Here is a 20,501-nt window from a genome sequence, read left to right as displayed (position 1 = left end):
TTATTTGGACTAGGTTGAAGCTTCACACTCCCTGGTGAAGGTTTCTTAGCCTTTATTTGGCTAAGCTTGGATTCAGGGTGGTAGTAGTAGCTCCCTTGCCATGAATATTCTTCTTTAGATTCGAGAATGTTCAGCATGAGTCATGATGATTTGACAGGTACAACAATTTTGGCTTTATTGATGGAAACTCCTCCCTAGTTGAGAGGGAGTGTTGAGTTTTTGAACAACTAGGGAGAAATTTCCCTAGAAATCACTTAATGTGGTTAATCCTTTCACCCTTGAAGCGAATTATTTCTCAAGAGCAAATTATTTTTCATAAGAGCAAAAGTTCTTCAAAAATATTTTACAAAGCAATTAGAAATGTGCAATATAAAATCACTTAAGTGATTCAATTAGACATGTGCAAAATAAAATCACTTAAGTTATCTAATTTGACTGGATCACTCCAGGAGCTTCCAAAACACTTAATTCGAGGAAGAGATTTTGCCTCAAAGATTTCTATATATTGAAGAAAAGCCTTCATTTGCAACACATCGAGTTGTCTATCTCTCACTTTGGTGATCTAGCTCTCGCATTGATGATCGAGCCTTCGCATTAGTAATTTATCTCTCTTATTATCTAACAGATCTATTGCATATTTGAAGATCTCTTATCATCATTGGCAGATCTCTTATTATCAATAACAGTTCTATTGCAAATTTGCATATCTCTTATCATCATTGGAAGATCTCTTATTATCAGTATCATATCTCTTATTATCTGGCGCAGATTTATTGCAGATTTGCAGATCTCTTATCATCATTGGCAGATCTCTTATTATCAGTAGAAAATCTCTTATTATCAATAGTAGATCTATTACATATTTGTAGATCTCTTATCATCATTGACAAATCTATTGTTTGTCAGATCTATTGACAAATCTCAGAACTCTCCTTCAACTCTCACACCAGTGGTTTTCAAAGAAAATTTTAAGGATGGAAATTTATCTTAAAGTTTAGAAACCTTGGCGAATCTCACTAGTCCATAATATGAAATCTATAAAATGTTTGGAGATATTTTTGTAAGAATATTCAAATTTATAATATTTTTATATAGTCTATATATAATTTTTTGGTGATTTTTGCGGTAAAATAATTTCATTTTATAAAATTTGGGCAAATTATTTTTACAAAAAAATGGAAATTAGCGATTTTTTAGTTTTGAAAAAGTATAGAAAATTAGCCCATGGGCGAATATTAGCCCCTAAAATTTTCCCTGGTGGTTTTTTCTCTTGTTATTCGCTGTTGTTAATGTTCTTGCTCTAGAGAAGTATTATTACAGTTGGTATTTCTCTCACACCAGATGTATTTAGCTCTTGTATAGATCTCACTCTAAAGATATTCTATTCTTGATATTGCTTTTGCACTAGAGTTTGATTTTTGGTATATTGCCCTCGCTTCAGTAGTACTCATTTTTCATTTGGAGAATATTGCTCTCAGTATTTAGCTCTTGTACTTGTGAGCTTTGTTCACGCACTTGTGTCTACTATTGTTTTGGAAGCCTTTGGAGGCTTGTGGTAGTATTTTAAAGTTGTCATATTAAAAAGGGTTGTTACTATTGTTATTTATAAAAGGGGTTTTGCATTCTGATTATGTATCTATGTTGAAAATTTGAAGGCGATCTAATAGAAGAGCATTTTAAAAAGGGTTTTTCTCGTAGTGGGGCTTTTCCTTGGTCTTGGACCAAATCCTGTGTCTTGTTGTTCATTGACTGCCTTCTATGGTTTATGATCTCAGAATTAAATTTTAAATCTGCAAAATTTAACAATTCACAAAGTGTCTAAAGAAATATTTGCATACAAAATGTTTTTCAAATTGCATAAAATTAAAAATTAAAAAGTTTTGCAAGTTGACTTAGGATATTTTGGCAATGGACATTACATAAGCCCAACATATGGACAAGGTTGAAGATGAAGAAAATATTTTTTATTACCTTACCTGTCTACAACCTTGGGTGGTTTAAACGGATGGCATAACCATATAACAATGATACCTCAATAAATAAATGGGTTCATTTTACTGCTAAAAATACCTAATAACCTTATTTTGAGACCTATCTTTGTGTTTATTAAATAAAATTTTATCTATTTACAATTTGAAACTATTCTTTAATGTTCTAAAAGCCCTTTTTGGATCGTTACTGCTAACATAAACGTTTTCCGCTGCATTTTTTGTGAAACCCTGCCAGAAACATTCAGGATGTTTTTGGCACATTCTGCATGTGTACCCTTACAAGAAATGTTTTGGGTAGAAATACAAGGTGATTTGGTGATCCTGCAATTTAGCTATTCTAAAGAAGTCTAGCATGCGTGTAACGTACTTAATCAAGCACCAAAGGCATGTTGCTATCATGTTGTGCATTAGGGCCCATTAAACCTGCAACATTAGGGAAGGAATTGATACCAGACAAACCTGCTATCAGAGACCCTATTCTCATGTTCAACACCACTTTCGGGTCACCAACACTTCATGGTTGATAGTAGCTAGCTAATGACTCGACACATTTTGTCCATAATTTTGGCGTGTGCATGATGATGAACCTTGGTGGTTTTGAGGCCTCCCTGACCATAATGTAATGGTCTAAAAATTGTGACAGGGTTGTTGAGAAATCTAGGGCATCAAGTATTAGGTGATTTCTCTGAGAGATAACTACTTGTGAATGATTTTTACTTCTTAGATTAGATTCTTCTCATTAGATTATTATTGTGTTCTTCTTTCATCAAACTGTTACCAATGCATAAACAATAAAGAGACAACAGACACAAAATGTAGGCTATTCGCCAGGGCCAAAAACTCTCCACTTGAGAGGAAAACCCGCACAAATTCTTCTTCTTATAGAGACTCCAATTGATGAATACCAAGACCAAGACCAAGACCCTTGACCTATTCAACCTCTCCAAGACCAAGACACCTAGCTTCTTGATTTTGACCTCGATTTAGAGTCAAAGGTAATCAATTGCCTGCTCCTTCGACTACTACCTTGACTTCCTTATAGATCTTGGCTTCCTTGTCTTTGATTCAAACCTGTAGCTCCCCGGTCTTAATTCAGAGGTGTTAGTACATGTTGATGGCCTTCTTTTGCACCTTGATTTCCTACGCTTAGGGTAGAGACCTTTCCTTGCTTAACTCGACTTCTCCTTCTTCTACAATTCAGCTACCTAGATGAATAAAGTATTTCGGTCCTTTTTTTGTAGCAAACAATGCTGTAATCTTGTGTGTGTGAAGGTAAGTTGGCCCACAAAACAATCCCAATTCAACTCAAAACACTTCGATGCTTTTTCTTCTTTCCTAGCCGGAAATGCGACTCCCTTGATGACCCTCACGCTTCAGATCTTGAAGGAACTCGTCTCTGATCTGTGCTGGAATGGAGTACGAACAACCCTATTTATAGTTGTCTGTCATCATAATTAGTCGACATGTTGGAGGGTGAGCCGATGTGTCATTTGTAGGAGATATAATTATCTTTCTTGAAGCCGACTTGAGGAGGAACTTAATCTTGGTCCTGGAGGGTTTTCTAACTTATTTAAAGACTTATATAAATATATAATATGCCCAAGAAGGGTCCTTCATACATGACATTGACTCAATTTGATTTTATGACCAATTCTAAGGACTCACGATGGGAGTCATACTAAAAATAAAATTCCTTGCTCATGAAACCCATGAGACAAGCATTACAAAAATAATTTTATTTTTCTTCTTTTCATCAATTACATAAAATCACAATTACACGTCACTATGAAGACCGAACCTAGTTACTTTTCAACACTCCCTCTTAACTAGGGAGGTATTCATAATGGTACTTGGTCATTCTCAATCTAAAGAATTTCTCATAAGAAGAGTTGGATTGGTAACTCATTTGTATAACATCATATCAACCAGCATTGTCACATAGCAAGGCCTTGACTAACAACTCTATCTCTCCACAAGATCCGAGCACAATGCTGGTGAGACCAATAATGTATATACACCCTCATCATTGTCTCTCTCAGATTATACCCCACCCGGGTTCTCAGGGTGTGTTCCATTAGGACTATTCTTATCTTGGATTCCCAGTCCTCAAAGAATATCGGTCGTCAACGACTACTCTTATCTTGGATGCCCTAGTACATCCTCAAAGAGCATCGGATGCCAGATGTTTACCCAATCCTCCATTTTGTCTTCCCAAGTGAAGACAAGAATGATGTGTCTATCTCTCCCTCTTAATTAGGGAGGACATACCTATTCCAATAAAGGAATATACTCATTCCTACGGAAAGAATGTACCTAAGCTCCCTCTTGGCTTAGGAATTTCCAAGTTACTTCCTAGTAAGAAACTTGTTTCCAGGCTCCCTCTTAATTAGGGACCTATAGCAGCTCCCAGGTGGAGATAATGGGACAACCAACTGCTTGAAGAACTCCCCATGATGTCATGAACTTCTTTTCGTTATCTAGGAGTCTTCATGTTTGGGATTTTTGCATAGGGCACCGCCCATCCATCACTTTCATCCATGAGTCAGCCATGTCATCATCATAAAGCTAAGTTACTAGGATTCGGATATGGATTCGGATTTAGGTACGGATACGGATCTGAATCTGCTTGATTTTTGAAAAGCTAGGATTCGGATACGGCAAGGAAACAACAAGTACGATTAATATAAATATATTTTTATAATACAAATTTTGTTATTAATGTCCAAATTTATTGTGATCACTACCCATCAACAACAATAGAGTTTATATTACTATTATTATCCAATTTTAAAGTCACAGCCAAGCCAGAGACCAAATTGGTGTATGAGACCCCCTTGTTTGTGGGACAAGGGATTTGACTGCTAAGTCTACGAAGGTATACATACTCTACCCCCCTCTAGTTTTGAACCTATGACCTCATAGGAGTAAACACATGCTCTTAACCATTAGGCCCACTCAAGTTGTATTGTGTCGATGAATTTCATGAAAAAACATACAATATTTCATAATTAAAGTAGCATTAATTATTTTATAAAAATTTAATTATAAACTATAATATATTACAAAACTATTTAAATGATAAATAATAATAATTTAATACACATTACTTTATATGAATTAAATAATAAGCTTATAACATATAAAAGTTTAATATAAAATATAATCTACAAATTTTAAAACTTGTACATAACAAATTTGATATATTTTAAATAATTTTAATTTATAATATATATGGACAATAAAATAACAATTTTTTTATATTTTGAATAATTAATTTATAATATATATACACAAGAAAATTACTTTATAGAATTATAACATCTCTAAACTAATATAAATAAAGTATAACATATTTAAAAAGTTTTAATTAAATTCATGTAAATAAAATATAGCATAGCTATAAAAGTATAATTAAATTAATATATATAAAATATAGCATTTTTATAATTAATTATAATATTATAACATATCTAAAAATTAAAATATAAACACCATGTAACTATACGAGTTCTTTTATAATGTTTCTAAAAGAATGTCAACAAAATATAACAGATATATAAAGTTATAATTAAATTAATTTAAATAAAATATAACATATTTATAATTAAATTAATATTATAACATATCCAAAATATAAACACCATGTAACTATACGAGTTCAAATGTGCGAAACTGCATATGCCTCGCAGATAAATAAATAAATAACCCAGTATTGGCGTCATAATACCAAGTCTGTAGATCCAAAAACCAATGATATTAATACCAACCGCATCATCTTGGCCATCTTATTCGCTGCACGTGCACGTACTGTCTGAGCTTCCAGCTATCCGGGTTAGAGTGCAATGCGTTGTCAACTTCTAGCAAATTGCTAGGTCAAAGCATTACCAAGATATTTTCACTCGTCAAAAACTGTTTTCTAGCGTATCCAAGTGAATCCGGATCCGAAATCATTTTTGATCCAGGGATCCGTGAATCCATTTCCTAGGGTGGACGGATCCGGTAACATAGTCAGAAAGTGATCCATTAGTGCATATCTGGTCTTCCTTCATTGCATGCTGCTTTCTTCATGCCATGTTTTCTTAAGGATCTTTCATCCTACTACATGTGCATCGGTGGTGGAAGACATCCGTAGATCTTCCCTCAGCAACCCTGCATAAACTTATCTAGATATTTGTTCAAAAATAAAGGAATGGACATTAAAAACAATATTACCTTTGTGATGATCTTTCATCATGACATTTTTTAGTTTGCATCAGCATCCTGCATACACATCGACACACCTCCCAAAGATATATATTGTCAAGGGTCTCATTCCTTTTCAAACTCCATCAGAGTCTTCATATCTTCCATGGAGATATCCTAGTCAAATCTTCTTGGTCTTTCAGATGTTGATTGACTTTACCATGGTTGCATATTCCATGATCTCTTCCTTCCTTTCTTCACATGTTTCATTCCCAAGAGCTTCCAATCAAAGTTCCTCAATTGTAGTCAACCACCTCATTCTTCATATGAGGACATATTATGTTTATCTAGTGAATGTGTGACCCATGCATTTCTGCATCCCTTTGAGGGAGGAGATCCTTCCTTTTGATTATGCTCTCAAGATAGAGCATTGATCCATGTTACCTGCAACCATATGACATGACTTCCACAATATCAAATGTAAGCATACATACCTCATTTTTTTTCCTTTGGGTCATCCAGACTTCCTGCAACAACTTTCTTGATTGAAAGAGCTTCAATCCCTTGATTTTCTTCACTTTTATGTCATCATACCATCATCCCATGAATTCCACAAGTTTGGAGTTCTTGATGAAACACTTGCTTCTCCTCATGATCGATGAACCTTTCAATGAAGATTCCATCAGAGAATCTTGAGGATCTAAAGTATCCCCATCAACAGATGTTTCCTTTTGACAGATGTATGATGAACCTTGTACTAGATGACCTTTTCCACTTATGTTCCCAATGAGATTCCCAAGAGCTATATCCTTGAATTCCATAGATTCTATCCATCTTTCATGCTTCTCTATGATGATGTCCCGAGCTCTTGCTTTCAATGCTTCCATGATGCCTTGATGCATCCCATTTAGTGAATAGCCATATCTTACAGCAGAAGACTTAGGAACTTGAAAAGAACTTAGGTGAGGAAGACTATCTCAGTAATAGAGATCTCTTACTTCCTCTTTCTTGGACTTCTTCTTTTTAGCTTCCTCTACTTCTTTGGCGATATGGGCTTCTTCTCTTCCTCTTTTGTTGTCCTTCTTGACCTTAGGACAATCTCTTTTATAGTGCCCATATTCCTGACACCCATAACATTGAATTTTAGACATGTTCCTTTTCTTTTTCCAAGAACCAAACTTTCCAAATTTTCCCTTTCTTCTTGTCATTGCAGCATAAGCTTGATTTTGCTCACCTTCTCCCACATCAGATTTGGCCTTTAGTCTAGATTCTTCAATCTTGCATATTGACCATAGATCGTAAAATGGAGTAGCTTTTTTCTTCCCATAAATACTTGAAGTAAAGTTACCCCACTCCTCTAGTAGTGCATTTAATACAACTGTAGTCATTTCTCTATCAGACATGACTTCTCCCAGATCTTGTAGTTGATCCTAGATCTCAGATATCCTCATAAAGTATGAGTCTATTCCATCTTCCCTTGACATCTTCAACTTGTAGAGTTCTTGCCTTAAAGAGATGACTTCTTTTTTTTTTCTAGAGAAAAAAAATGAACTTTTTATTACTATAAAAAGTTACATATACATTCTGCAGCTTTCGTTTTGCTGTAATACATATATAAGCCTGCAAAAAACTGTTCAGAAACTGAGCTTGGCCTCTTCAAAAGAGGAGATAACAGCTCCCTTTCTCCATATTGTCAAAACACATCCATGGTTTCTTGTGATTGATAACTAAAATCTACATCTTGCTTCTTTTTCCGGGCTTCCTCTATCAAGGAAAACAGCCCTAGACGAAAAAGATTGCACAAAAACAAAACAAAATACATGAAACATGTTTCAGATTTTCAGCTATGTTCCAAAAAACAAAAACAGTGATGTCAGATCAGCGATGTGCCATGATTATGTATTTCGAGCATAAGGAGGCTAGTCCGAGAAATGGTCTTCTCCATTGATTTCTTCCACTATTCTCTAGCTGCCAGAACTTGTTGAAGACCGTCTTTAGAAAGCTTGTCCGCCGAGTCATTTCGTTCCCTGTATATATGTTGAATGGAAAAAGAATTAAAAGATAATTTCAGGTGCAGCATTTCTTCTAAAAGGGGATGCAAGATATAATTATGACAGCTGCTTTGACCATTTATCCATTTGATGACATTTAGTGAATCCCCAAAAATCTGAACTGTGAGGGTGTTTCTGTGTATCAGCCAACATAGAAGAAGCTTGAGAGCAGATAGTTCTGCATAATTGTTGGAGCCACTACCCAAACCTATGGAAGCTTTTAGGGAGTGACTTTTGTTTATGTGGATAATAATGCCTGCTCCGGCTTTATTATTTTGAGAGGCTCCATCAAAGTAAGCCCAAGGCACTCCATCCTTGATTTGTTCTTCTTCAACCTTTCGGGGCGCCTTTTCTTCCTCTGAATCCGGGATATTTGTGTATATAGATAAACACTGAACAGCAATTGATTCCACAGAAGTTTCCTTATCCTGGAAAATGCTTCTATTCCTTGCAATCCAAATGCCCCAGCATATAATGGGAGGCAGATTCCTTAACTTCCGAACTGAGTTTTGGTGCCACCACTTGTGCCAAACTTCGGCAATATGGTCCCCTTCCCAGGATATCGGCAAGTGAATATACTTTTCCACCTCCAACCATACTTTTTTGACTATAAGACAGCCAATGAACAGGTGCGCCATAGTCTCTGAGTCATTTTTGCATAATGGACATCTTCCCGGCCCTTGTTTAAATCTGGCTTGCAGAATGTCCCATGTGGGGACTTTCCTTTTCAATATACACCAGAAAAACAGTTTTGCTTTAGCAGGGCACTTTAACTTCCATATTGATTTCCCCCACCAATCCGGGTCTTCCCAACCTTTTTTGGTCATGAGAAACTTATATCCAAATTTTGGGGAATAGCTACCAGAGTCAGCATAAGCCCATACCAGCTGATCTGGTTTGTCCTTGAGCCTTACATTTGATCTGGAAAGTTCTTGCATGTAGACCTCCCAATCATTCCACCAACGGGGGTGAAGATCCAATTCCTCTCCTATCTACAACAATGCTTAAGAAATTTAACTCTACCAGTTTTTCTTAGATTTCTTTTGAATTTTAGAGTTTAGATACATATGGAATGAGGGGATCCTTGATGGATTCTATGAGAATCCTTTGAGCCTTAACTTCCCCTTTCATATCTAACTTATTCTTCCATGCATGATAGTTTGAAGCCCACCAATATGTTGCTTTCCTTGCAAAAAGACATTTTGACAAATTCAAATTTGGACATAAATATACTTATTTGATAGGATGCTCCTTCTTCTTGTTGCTTCCTTGATGTTGATGATGATAGAAAACTTCTCCTTGATGAAGGTAGTTTTCTTCAAGAATGATCCTTGATCCCACAGAGAGTGAGATGATAGTAGATACCACCTTTTGATCTAGCTTCCTTTGGATGAATAGTCTTCAAAACACTTTGACTTGAGTAGATGTAGGGTTTTGGCTTTCTCCCTCTTGATGATGATCCAAATACTTCTTTGTAGACTTCTTTGATCTAGGGTTATGATGCTTCCTTTGACTTCAAGATGATCTTCACTTTGATGCCTTCCTTAAGTGTCTCTTGATAAGATTCCCTTCCTTGACTTAGTCACCTTAGCTCTGATACCATGTTGAGAAATCTACGGCATCAAGTATTAAGTGATTTCTCTAAGAGATAAGTGCTTGTGAATGTTTTTTAACTTCTTAGATTAGATTCTTCTCTTTATATTATTATTGTGTTCTTCTTTCATCAAACAGTTACCAATGCATAAACAATAAAGAGACAAGAGATGGAATGTAGGCTATTTTCCAGGGCCAAAACCTCTCCACTTGAGAGGAAAACCCGCACAAATTCTTCTTCTTATAGAGACTCCAATTGATGAATCCTTGACCTATTCAACCTCTCCAAGACCAAGACACCTAGCTTCTTGATTTTGACCTCTATTTAGAGTCAAAGATAATCAACTGCCTGCTCCTTCTACTTCTGCATCGGCTTCCTTATAGAACTTGGCTTCCTCATCTTTACTTCAGACCTGCAGCTTCTCTGCCCTAATTCATAGGACTTAGTACATGTAGATGGCCTTCTTTTGCACCTTGATTTCCTTCGCTTAGGGTAGAGACCTTTCCTTGCTTAACTTGGCTTCTCCTTCTTCTGCAATTCGGCTACCTAGATGACTGAAGTATTTCGGTCCTTTTCCTGTAGCAAACAATCCTGCAATCTCGTGTGTGTGAAGGTAAGTTGGCCCACAAAACAGTTGCAATTCAACTCAAAACACTTCACTGTTTTTTCTTTTCATTGCTGGAAATTTGGCTCCCTTGATGACCTTCGCACTTCAGATCTTGACCGAACTCATCTCTGAAATTCTGTGCTGGAATGGAGTATGAACAGCCCTATTTATAGTTGTCTATCATCATAATTAACCAACATGTAGGAGGGTGAGCCGACATGTCATTTGTAGGAGATATAATTATCTTTCTTGAAGCCAACTTGAGGAGACTTAGTCTTGTTCTTGGAGGGAATTCTAATTTATTTAATGACTTATATAAATATATAATATGCCCAAGAAGGGTCCTTCATACATGGCATTGAATCAATTTGACTTTATGACCAATCCTAAGGGCTCGCAATGGCAGTCATACTAAAAATAAAATTCCTTGCTCTTGAAACCCATGAGACAAGCATTAGAATAATAATTTTATTTTTCTTCTTTTCATCAATTACATAAGATCACAATTACATATGTCATTATGAAAACCAAACCTAGTTACTTTTCAACATGAGGGCCCCTCCACCCCTGCTGGAATTTAACCATTGGTCATGCATACTGTTATGGCCACCTCAAGCATATATAACAATGTTGGACAACTTGGTCTCGGGAGTAAATGGACAAAATTGAACAGTAAGAGTATAACCTGGGATCAGGATAATCTCCAGAAAACCTCGGCAAATAAAAAATGAAACTTAATAAATACCATAAAGTTCACCAAGAAAATCTCGGCCGTGTCTTTGGCTAAGAGTATTCCTATACTTGCATGGTCCTCACCAAGTCAAGATGAAGTCAACTAGGCTTTTTGACATGGTGAGTAAGCTCGGATCTTTTCAACCAAAAGTCAAGTTGACTTGGTGAGTGAGCTCATATATTTTCATTCTGCAAGTTTACTGAGTAAACTCAAATCTTTTCAGCCACAAGTTGACTTTGCAAGTATCTCAAGTATGTGTTGAGTCTTGTCACAGTGATGTATACATTCCAAGCTCCCATGCAAAACTATGCATATATCTACAGGGCCCAAGATAGAACATGAAGACATGTGTCTATAGCATTCCTGCAATGCCCATAGGAATGCAGTGAACAGCGTTATAGCGTCTGTATCATTGGTTCACATGGCCTTATACTTCCAGCCAGAGGAAATCATGTAATCAGCATAAGCGATCTGTCGGCCAAGTTGCATTTATTAAATGGCCACAGGAGATTCAATGTACCATCGGTGAAGCTCTTATAAATTATCCCTCTGGGGAAGAAATCTGCAAGAGAATGATATAAAAGTAACTCCCTATAGTGAGTGCCGTGCTTTTAGACATTTTGGTGAGGAAAGGCCCAAGCTAGAGTAAAGACTCAAGAGTTTAAAAAGTTTCATTTAATGCCTACTGTAAGATCTCCATGCTCCTGTGTTCTGGACTTGCAGATGTTCCGAACATATCATGATTGGTTTCGAAGATTTAAATTCTCTCATTTTATGATTCAAGTAGAATAGTTCTCGTCTTGTGTCTTCCGTAGTCCTCACTTTTAGAAGATCCTATATTGGTTGGCCTCAAACATTTTTGGATAGCATATCATGTTTTAGTTGATGAATTCAAATAATACTCAGTGGATGGGATAAGCAGATTCAGTGCTTCCTTTCTGTTAGATCCTATGTTGCACGGGTTCCCAAACCCAGGGGTGGGGTTCTCGAACCCGTCCCGGGTTCCAGTTCCCATGTTCCGGGTGCTGGAACAGATAACTCTGAGAAGAACCCTGAAGAACCCGGTTCTTCTTGAAAGAACCCGAGACCTCGAAATCATAAACCGGGTTCTTTTGATACATCGGAAAGGATTGCAAAGTGTCAATGTAGATGCAATGTTCCCAGCTCAAATATATTCAATTTTCTCTTAAAATTTCTGAGTTTTTAATTGAGTTTCAATGAGTCTTAATTGAGGTATTTTATCAAATGGTTGAAGGACAATTGCTGTAGATGTTGGTTTTATATTTTCTCTCAAGTGATATGGACAGGGGTTCATTGCAGCGATGGGAAAATGCTTCAAATAACTAGACAACTTATTTATAAACTCAGAATTAGACTTTCACTGCTGTTACAACTTAAAATGATGAAAATTTCTGAGCATAAACAGCCATGCAATTAACTAGACACCAATAGATGTAGTGAAGGTCAAAACAGTGGAACCTGGTAGCATTACAGCAATATATAAATGGAATATCAGCCTTTAAATAACAGATCTTCAGCCATTCAAATCAGTCTTCTACAGCATAGATGGATCAGCGATAAACATAGCTTGTTCTCTGAAAAATCGTTGTTTAACAAGGCAAAGTCTGATATTTTTTAAGAGCAAATTTCCCAAATTTTACAATGCCATTGCGAAGGACACACCTGGAACATGCTCCATCTAATAAGAACTTAAACTTGATGATTGTTAGAGCTTCTGCAATTAACTTGATTTCTTGAGTAGGCAAGCTGCTACAGGATTTGGCAAAAATCTTGAACTCTGGAGAGTGAACAAGGATACATAAATTGGGCTCTATTATCTCTTGAAAGAGGATATTTGATCAGCCTTTAACCTCTGAAATCAATACGGTTAAATCATAAATATTTTAGTTTTCTTGTTTAAAGTTGAAAAATATACAAATTCATATATATTATAATTTATAAAATATAATATTTATATATATATATATATAAATTATAATATACCCTCAATGAAACCACGCACCCTGTTTCAAAAAATGACGTACCCGTTCCCGTCCCCATCCCCGTCCCTGTCCCCGTCCCTGTACCTGTCCCCGAACCCACGTTTCCTGGCAACATAGGTTAGATCTTGCTCAACTCTATTGTTATGTTATCATTTAAAGGCATCTGTTTTGAAATTGAATGGACACTAAATTTCTTGCTTTTATTAAACGAATACCAAGGTTTGAAATATTATATAATTTTAAGCTTCCAATTTATTGTCGGAACTTTATGTTCCAATACTGCTTTTCAATGAAAGCATTTGAATTCATATTGATTTTTTCACAGCCGATTTCTAACCTTTAAAATCTTTTAATACAGGTTCTGGTAAATCCAAGAGTCTATTGAATTTATCTATGCAACTCAGGAAATGTTGTAATCATCCATACTTGTTTTTTGGGGAGTATGATATGCATAGAAAAGAAGAGATTGTTCGGGCATCAGGGAAATTTGAATTGCTTGATCGCTTGCTGCCTAAGCTCCAGAGGGCAGGGCACAGAGTTTTACTTTTTTCTCAAATGACTCGTCTTATGGATATCCTAGAAATTTACTTGAATTTGTATGGCTTTATGTTTATGAGGCTTGATGGAACTACAAAAACAGAAGAACGGGGGGTTTTACTTCAGAAGTTTAATGAGCCAGATTCACCATACTTCATGTTTCTTTTGAGCACCCGGGCTGGTGGGCTTGGTCTCAACTTACAGACTGCTGATACTGTGATATTATTTGATAGTGATTGGAATCCCCAAATGGATCAGCAGGCAGAGGATCGTGCCCATAGAATTGGCCAAAAGAAGGAGGTTCGTGTTTTTGTTTTGGTTAGTGTTGGTTCTATTGAGGAAGAAATCCTTGAACGCGCAAAACAGAAAATGGGGATTGATGCTAAGGTTATCCAGGCTGGTCTTTTCAACAACACTTCCACGGGTATGCTTCAACCTACTATACTGTCTTTGATTGACCAATTTTTTGGTTTCTCCCATATTAACAGTATATTGTCTTTTCAATTATGCAGCTCAAGATAGACGAGAGATGCTGGAGGAGATCATGCGGAGGGGAACTAACTCTTTAGGAACAGATGTGCCTAGTGAAAGAGAAATAAATCGCCTTGCTGCTCGTAGTGACGAAGAATTTTGGCTCTTTGAGAAAATGGATGAGGAAAGGAGGCAAAAGGAGGGGTATCGGTCAAGGTTAATGGAGGAGCATGAAGTTCCAGACTGGGTCTTTTCAGTCCCTACAGGAAAGAATGACAAAGGTGTTGAAAATATGGATTCTAATCTTGGTTTTGACCAGGATTTGGGTAAACGGCGCAGAAGGGAGGTAGTGTACACAGATATTTTGAGTGAGACACAGTGGATGAAGGCTGTTGAAGGTGGGGGAGATGTGACTGAAATAGCTAAATCACAACTGGAAAAAAGAAGCAAGAAAAAGCAGCAACTGCCAGATGCAGTGGACTCTAAGCTGTCAAATCAAAATGCAGATCAATTAAATGTTTTTGCTGACAGTGAAAGTTATAGAACCGATGTACATGAGGAAGGAGTGGAAGCTAAGCATTCCAAGAAGAGAAAGGATCGTGATGCTGATGGAAATTACTTGCATGATGATGCAGATGCTCACCAGGACTTCTTCAGAAAAATTCCAAAGAAGCTAAAGTCAGTAAAATCAAAAACAACAAATTCACACAATAGAATAGGTACTCATTATGGAGTACAAGATGAAGAACATGCAGATCAGGAAGCTGAACTTAGTGCTTCTGTCTATCAAAATGACCCCATTACCTGGAAGACATTAAAGAGAAAAAGGTCAAGCCATGGTCACTCTCATGCAGATAACCGTGGGCATATGTCTGGCAACAGGGAGAGTCGGTAGCACCAAACAACACTGGAAATGTGTGATTTACATGGTGCAAAAGATATATTTCTGTGGTGAATATGCGGAATCATCAAGAGGGCGTGTTTGATTGGCAAACATCAAACAGAGACATGCTGTTAAGTTCACCTGTAATGTACCTGAGTTTAATAACTGTATTATTTATTCAGAAAACGATTCTCTTTGTCTACTTGATTTTTGAAGCTCATATAATATAATAGTTCAGTCTAGATTAGTTGCAATGTTACAACAAATCGTTAAATACTCTAAATGCACATTGCAAGTATCATAAATAATAGGATTTAGAATGTATATGTGATTGCACTATGACACAATTTATTCACTGTGGAATAATATCTTTTCAGGTAATCAAATTCTACTTGATCATAAATTGGAGTTCTATTTGTAGTTTTCAACACTTGGTGACAGTATACACAGATTCAACTGTAACAGGGATATGAGAAATGGTGAATGTTGGTTAAGATTTCATCTCTTTAATTGTTGGAAGACACTGTGAAGGGTGCTGACAAACAACGAAAAGTATCTAATATGGTCGAGTAGAATACAAAATAATGCATGTTTGATTCAGAGGAAGCCATTAACATTCTCGAATACACTATGTGCCTCTTCAGGATAACCGACAGTGCAAGGGAAGTTTGGACTAGGTCAAGGATATTGAAAGAAATTGCCAGGCACAAAGAGTTGCAAATATGCATTTTTTATTCTACACACTAGCTATGCCATATCCCGAGTCATAATTGAATGATGGTAGTGAAAAAATTAATTACATTCACTCTTTTAATGCTAAATTCAAAGTTTCTAGAGTTGGATATTGCTCGTAATCATCCTGAAAGGAAATGTGGTGATTATGAAATTAGATCTCTCCTATAGTTTTATAAGTGTATGTCACAGTGGTGTCAAATGTCTCAAAACACTTTCATTTTTTTTATTATTATTTAAATACATAGTTCACTGTACCAATCTGGAACTAGCTACATTCCTTTAAGCCAGACAATGGCATTACAAAATATCTATTTGGTATTCCAAAAAATTAAAGCAGACAATGGCATTACAAAATATCTATTTGGTATTCCAAAAAATTAAAGCAGATAATGGCATTACAAAATAGACATGTCATAGCATGAGTTTCCAACTTTAATAGAGAAAAAAGACTACAGACTGTCCCCTCATTGTTATCCGCAAAAGTCTCGATTTATTACGTGCTTGTCATAGTACGGCATCAAATGTCTCGGGACATTTTCAATTATTTTTTTTGGCTTATATTATCATCCACGAGGTCAAAGTAAGCAACAAAGGAGCATAGGTGTTAAATAGTTTTTCTAAATTAAATATTTAATTCTACCTCTGTACTGAGAGAGGGGCAGAGATTGCTCTAAATCATGTATTATTAATCCTTTTATTATAACTACTGCTTCAATTCGTCTGTTTTTATAACTATTACTTTTGCTAAGGACAAGAAAACATAGCATAAACACACGTCGAGACATGCCCTTTAGAAGTGACATCATACAATGCCTTGGTTATATAAATCTTTGGGTTGATTTTTGAATATGCCTGAATAGGGGGCTTATCCATTACACTTATAAGACATTTTTAATATTATTAAAATCTCAGAGGATTGACACACAAACTTGATTCATTCGCTTGCTAACTTGTGTAGGATGACAAATAACTTTCTATTTGAGAATTTGAAATAGGTTTGCTATTCTACTATCAAGGAAATGAACATTTTTTAATAGTGTGTTGTTAGATAAATAAAAAATGAAAAATATTAAAGATAATATAAAAGTAACGAGACATAATTTTATTAAAATTTAATTACGTTGATAGGTTTAATTATCAATAATTATTAGGTGGATGGTAGAGATTTAATTTCTATGTAATATTTTAGAATATTATTGACTAACAAATTAAATGTTGAGATTTTTTTCAAAAGTAGTTGTCTTTTCTATCATTGTAATTAAATTGATTTAATTGGAAAACTGTCATATGAACATGAGTATGATTTTTTAAGCATGTGGTATTAGGTAGCCATGGAATTGGTCATGGTGTTGTAACAAAATATATTTACAAGTTTGAATCTCCATGGTAACGAAAGGCTGAATCTCCATAGCTAAGAATCTTGTTACATATTTTTTTAAATGTGTACATGTTTAACTCATTAATTCTTTCTATAATTAATAATATAAAATAAAATTGGCGGGAAACTAACTGTCCGTAAAGTACGGAAGAAACATGATAGCAGTAGGATGGGGGAGCTTTGCTCCCTCCTATCAAAATGTTTTGATTGGCAGAGTGTTATGAAACCAGCTCACAAAAAGATAGAAAAGAGAGATCCACGACTTAGAATTCAGCCTCTTCGAGGGGGCAACCTCCTTTACATTACATAAATGAACAATTCTTGGATGATACAAATGACAAAACCTCCTTTCTATATATAGGAGTCTAAGGAGTCACCATGTAATCCAGCCGACCTAACAATAATAATATAAAGCCACAAAAATAACAATAGAGGGATTCTATGGGGCACAGAAATAACAATATGGGGGTAATAGGGGCACAACAATATAAATAAGGGGTATAACTACAATAGTAATGGGGTAATCACTAGTATTATAGGGACCCAACATGCCCCTCTCCTTCAAAAAAGTGTTGTCCTCAACGCTTGAGTAGTTCTGGATACTTCTGCATAAAATTCTCATCCTCCCATGTGGAATCTTCAGCGGATAAGTTCTTCCACTTGATAAGATACTCTGAAATTGATCGATTTCGTAGCTGTCGAGTTCTTGTTTCTGTGACTGCTTCTGGTTCCAATATAATTTTTCCTTCCTCATCAAGTTCTGGCAATATTGTTTGAATTTGGAGCTTGTCACCTATAACCTTCTTTAAACATGAAACATGGAAAACTGGGTGCAATCGAGAAGCTGCAGGAAGCTCCAATTTGTATGCCATAGTACCAATCTTTTGCAACACCTTGTATGGACCATAATACTTTGGTGATAATTTATTATCCTTCTTAGCTTGCTTTAGGGACATTTGCTTATATGGTTGTAGCCGTAGGAATACCCAATCACCTACATCAAAACTTCTTTCACTGCGATGTTGATCTGCCTGTTGTTTCATTCTATTTTGTGCCAACACGAGGTTATCCTTTAAGAGTTGGAGGACTTGTTGTTGATGTTCGATGTGATGTTCCACTGCCTGAACCTTAGAATTTTCTCTTAAATATGATGTGATGGATGGTGGTTGATACCCATAAAGTGCCATAAATGGGGTCATTTTTGTTGCTGTATGGAAGGAAGTGTTATACCACCATTCAGCCAGAGGCAACCATTTGACCCATTGTGTCTGTTTATCAGATACAAAGCAACGAAGATATCCTTCCAAACATTTGTTTACTATCTCAGTTTGCCCATCAGATTGAGGATGATAAGATGAGCTATGAGCTAACTGAGTACCAAGACAAGAAAATAATTCTGTCCAAAAATTTCCAGTGAAAATGGGATCTCTGTCACTTACAATAATCTTTGGGTTTCCATGTAGCTTTTGAACTGTTTCCATAAATGCAGTAGAAACTGTACTGGCTTTAAATGGATGTGATAATGCACAAAAGTGTGCATACTTGGTAAGTCTGTCAACTACCACCATGATGACACTCTTTCCCTCAGACTTGGGTAAACCTGTGATAAAATCCATTGAAACCTCCTCCCAACGTTGGCTTGGAATGGATAAAGGTTGTAATAGACCCGGTGTCTTAATTGTTTCAACTTTATTTTGCTGGCAAACCAAACATTCTGCCACAAACTTTTGAATATCTGATTTAAGGCCATCCCAAAAAAATTCCTTCTTAACCCTGTGGTAAGTTTTTAAAAATCCTGAGTGCCCTCCTAAGGGAGAAGTGTGCAATTCCATAAGAATCTTTTGTTTTAGCTGGGAATTCTTACAGAGGTATAAGCGATCTTTGTACCATAACGAATCATTTTTCCAGCTAAATGTATCAGAAGTACTGGAATCTTGTTGTAGCTTTCGAATAAGTGCCCACACTTCTTCGTCATTCTTCCATTCCTCCCTTGCTTCGTTTATCCAATCTGGTTGGATAATAGAAATGGCACACAACAATGCTTCCACATCCTCATCCTTTCTTGAGAGTGCATCTGCCACCACATTTTGCTTCCCTTTTTTGTAGATGATTTCAAAGTCATAACCCAACATCTTTGTGACCCACTTTTGTTGCTCTTCAGAGGATAATCTTTGTTCTAAAAAGTATTTAAGGCTATCATGATCCGTTTTTACCTTGAAGTGTCTTCCCATTAGGTAGGGTCGCCATTTCTTAAGTGCATGGAGTATTGCCAACATTTCCTTCTCATAAATAGCTTTGCTTAAAAACTTTCCCTTGATTGGACGACTTTCAAAAGCAATGGGTCTTTCATCTTGCATTAGAACAGCACCAATTCCATTTCCTGAAGCATCACATTCCACAATAAAGGTTTTTGTGAAGTCCGGTGTAGCTAAGACCGGTGCTTGGCACATTGCCTCTTTAAGATTTCAAAGGCCTTTGTTGCTTCTGGAGTCCATGAAAATGAATCTTTCTTCAATAATGTTGTTAGAGGTGCTGCTATTCTCCCATAATTCTTAACAAACTTGCGATAATACCCTGTCAACCCAAGAAATCCTCGCAGATGCTTTATGGATGTGGGGATTTTCCATTCCTTAATGGCTTTAATTTTGCTAGGGTCTACCTTAACTCCTTCATGAGATACAATATGACCCAAATATTCCACCTCCTGGACTCCAAAGAAACATTTGGATCTTTTTGCATATAATTGTTTTTCCTCCAATAGTTGTAGCACCCTGTCAACATGTTCAACATGATCCTTCCAAGACTTGCTGTAGATTAGTATATCATCAAAAAATACTAACACAAATTTTCTAAGGAATGGTTTGAAAATTGAATTCATCAAACCTTGAAATGTTGAAGGTGCATTGGTAAGGCCAAAAGGCATGACCAAAAATTCATAATGACCCTCATGAGTTCTAAATGCCGTTTTTGGAATGTCTTCAATCTTCATTCTGATTTGATGATATCCCGAACGAAGATCCAACTTGGTGAAGTAAATTGATCCATGCAATTCATCCAGTAATTCATCAATAACAGGAATGGGGAACTTATCTTTAATAGTGAGCTTGTTGAGCTCCCTATAATCTGGACACATGCGCCATGATCCATCCTTCTTGTGCACCAATACTACTGGAGCTGAGAAAGAACTTTGACTCGGTTGAATTATACCAGCCTCTAGCATTTCTGCAACCATACGTTCAATTTCACTTTTTTGGACATAGGGATATCTGTACGGCCTGATGTTTGGAGGAACACTTCCTGGAATCAGATGAATAGCATGATCATGATCACGCATAG

General features: G+C 36.2%; 1 protein-coding gene across 1 annotated transcript in view; it reads left to right on the top strand.

Moving 5' to 3' along the window:
- The window catches only part of LOC149141400 (putative ATP-dependent DNA helicase CHR12), a 338,350-nt gene extending 323,056 nt beyond the window's left edge, over positions 1-15,294 (top strand). Inside the window, exons 15-16 of the mRNA XM_089451231.1 lie at positions 13,520-14,122; positions 14,211-15,294. Coding sequence (XP_089307357.1) covers positions 13,520-14,122; positions 14,211-15,064 — 1,457 coding nt within the window. The 3' untranslated portion in view covers positions 15,065-15,294. The remainder of the gene's footprint in view (positions 1-13,519; positions 14,123-14,210) is intronic.
- The last annotated feature ends 5,207 nt before the right edge of the window (positions 15,295-20,501 follow it).

This window comes from Pinus tabuliformis, chromosome X (assembly GCF_031772625.1).
Source record: "Pinus tabuliformis cultivar Carrire ecotype Pingquan chromosome X, CPIR1, whole genome shotgun sequence".
Classification (NCBI taxonomy): domain Eukaryota; kingdom Viridiplantae; phylum Streptophyta; class Pinopsida; order Pinales; family Pinaceae; genus Pinus; species Pinus tabuliformis.
This window is presented reverse-complemented; position numbering and strand designations above follow the sequence as displayed.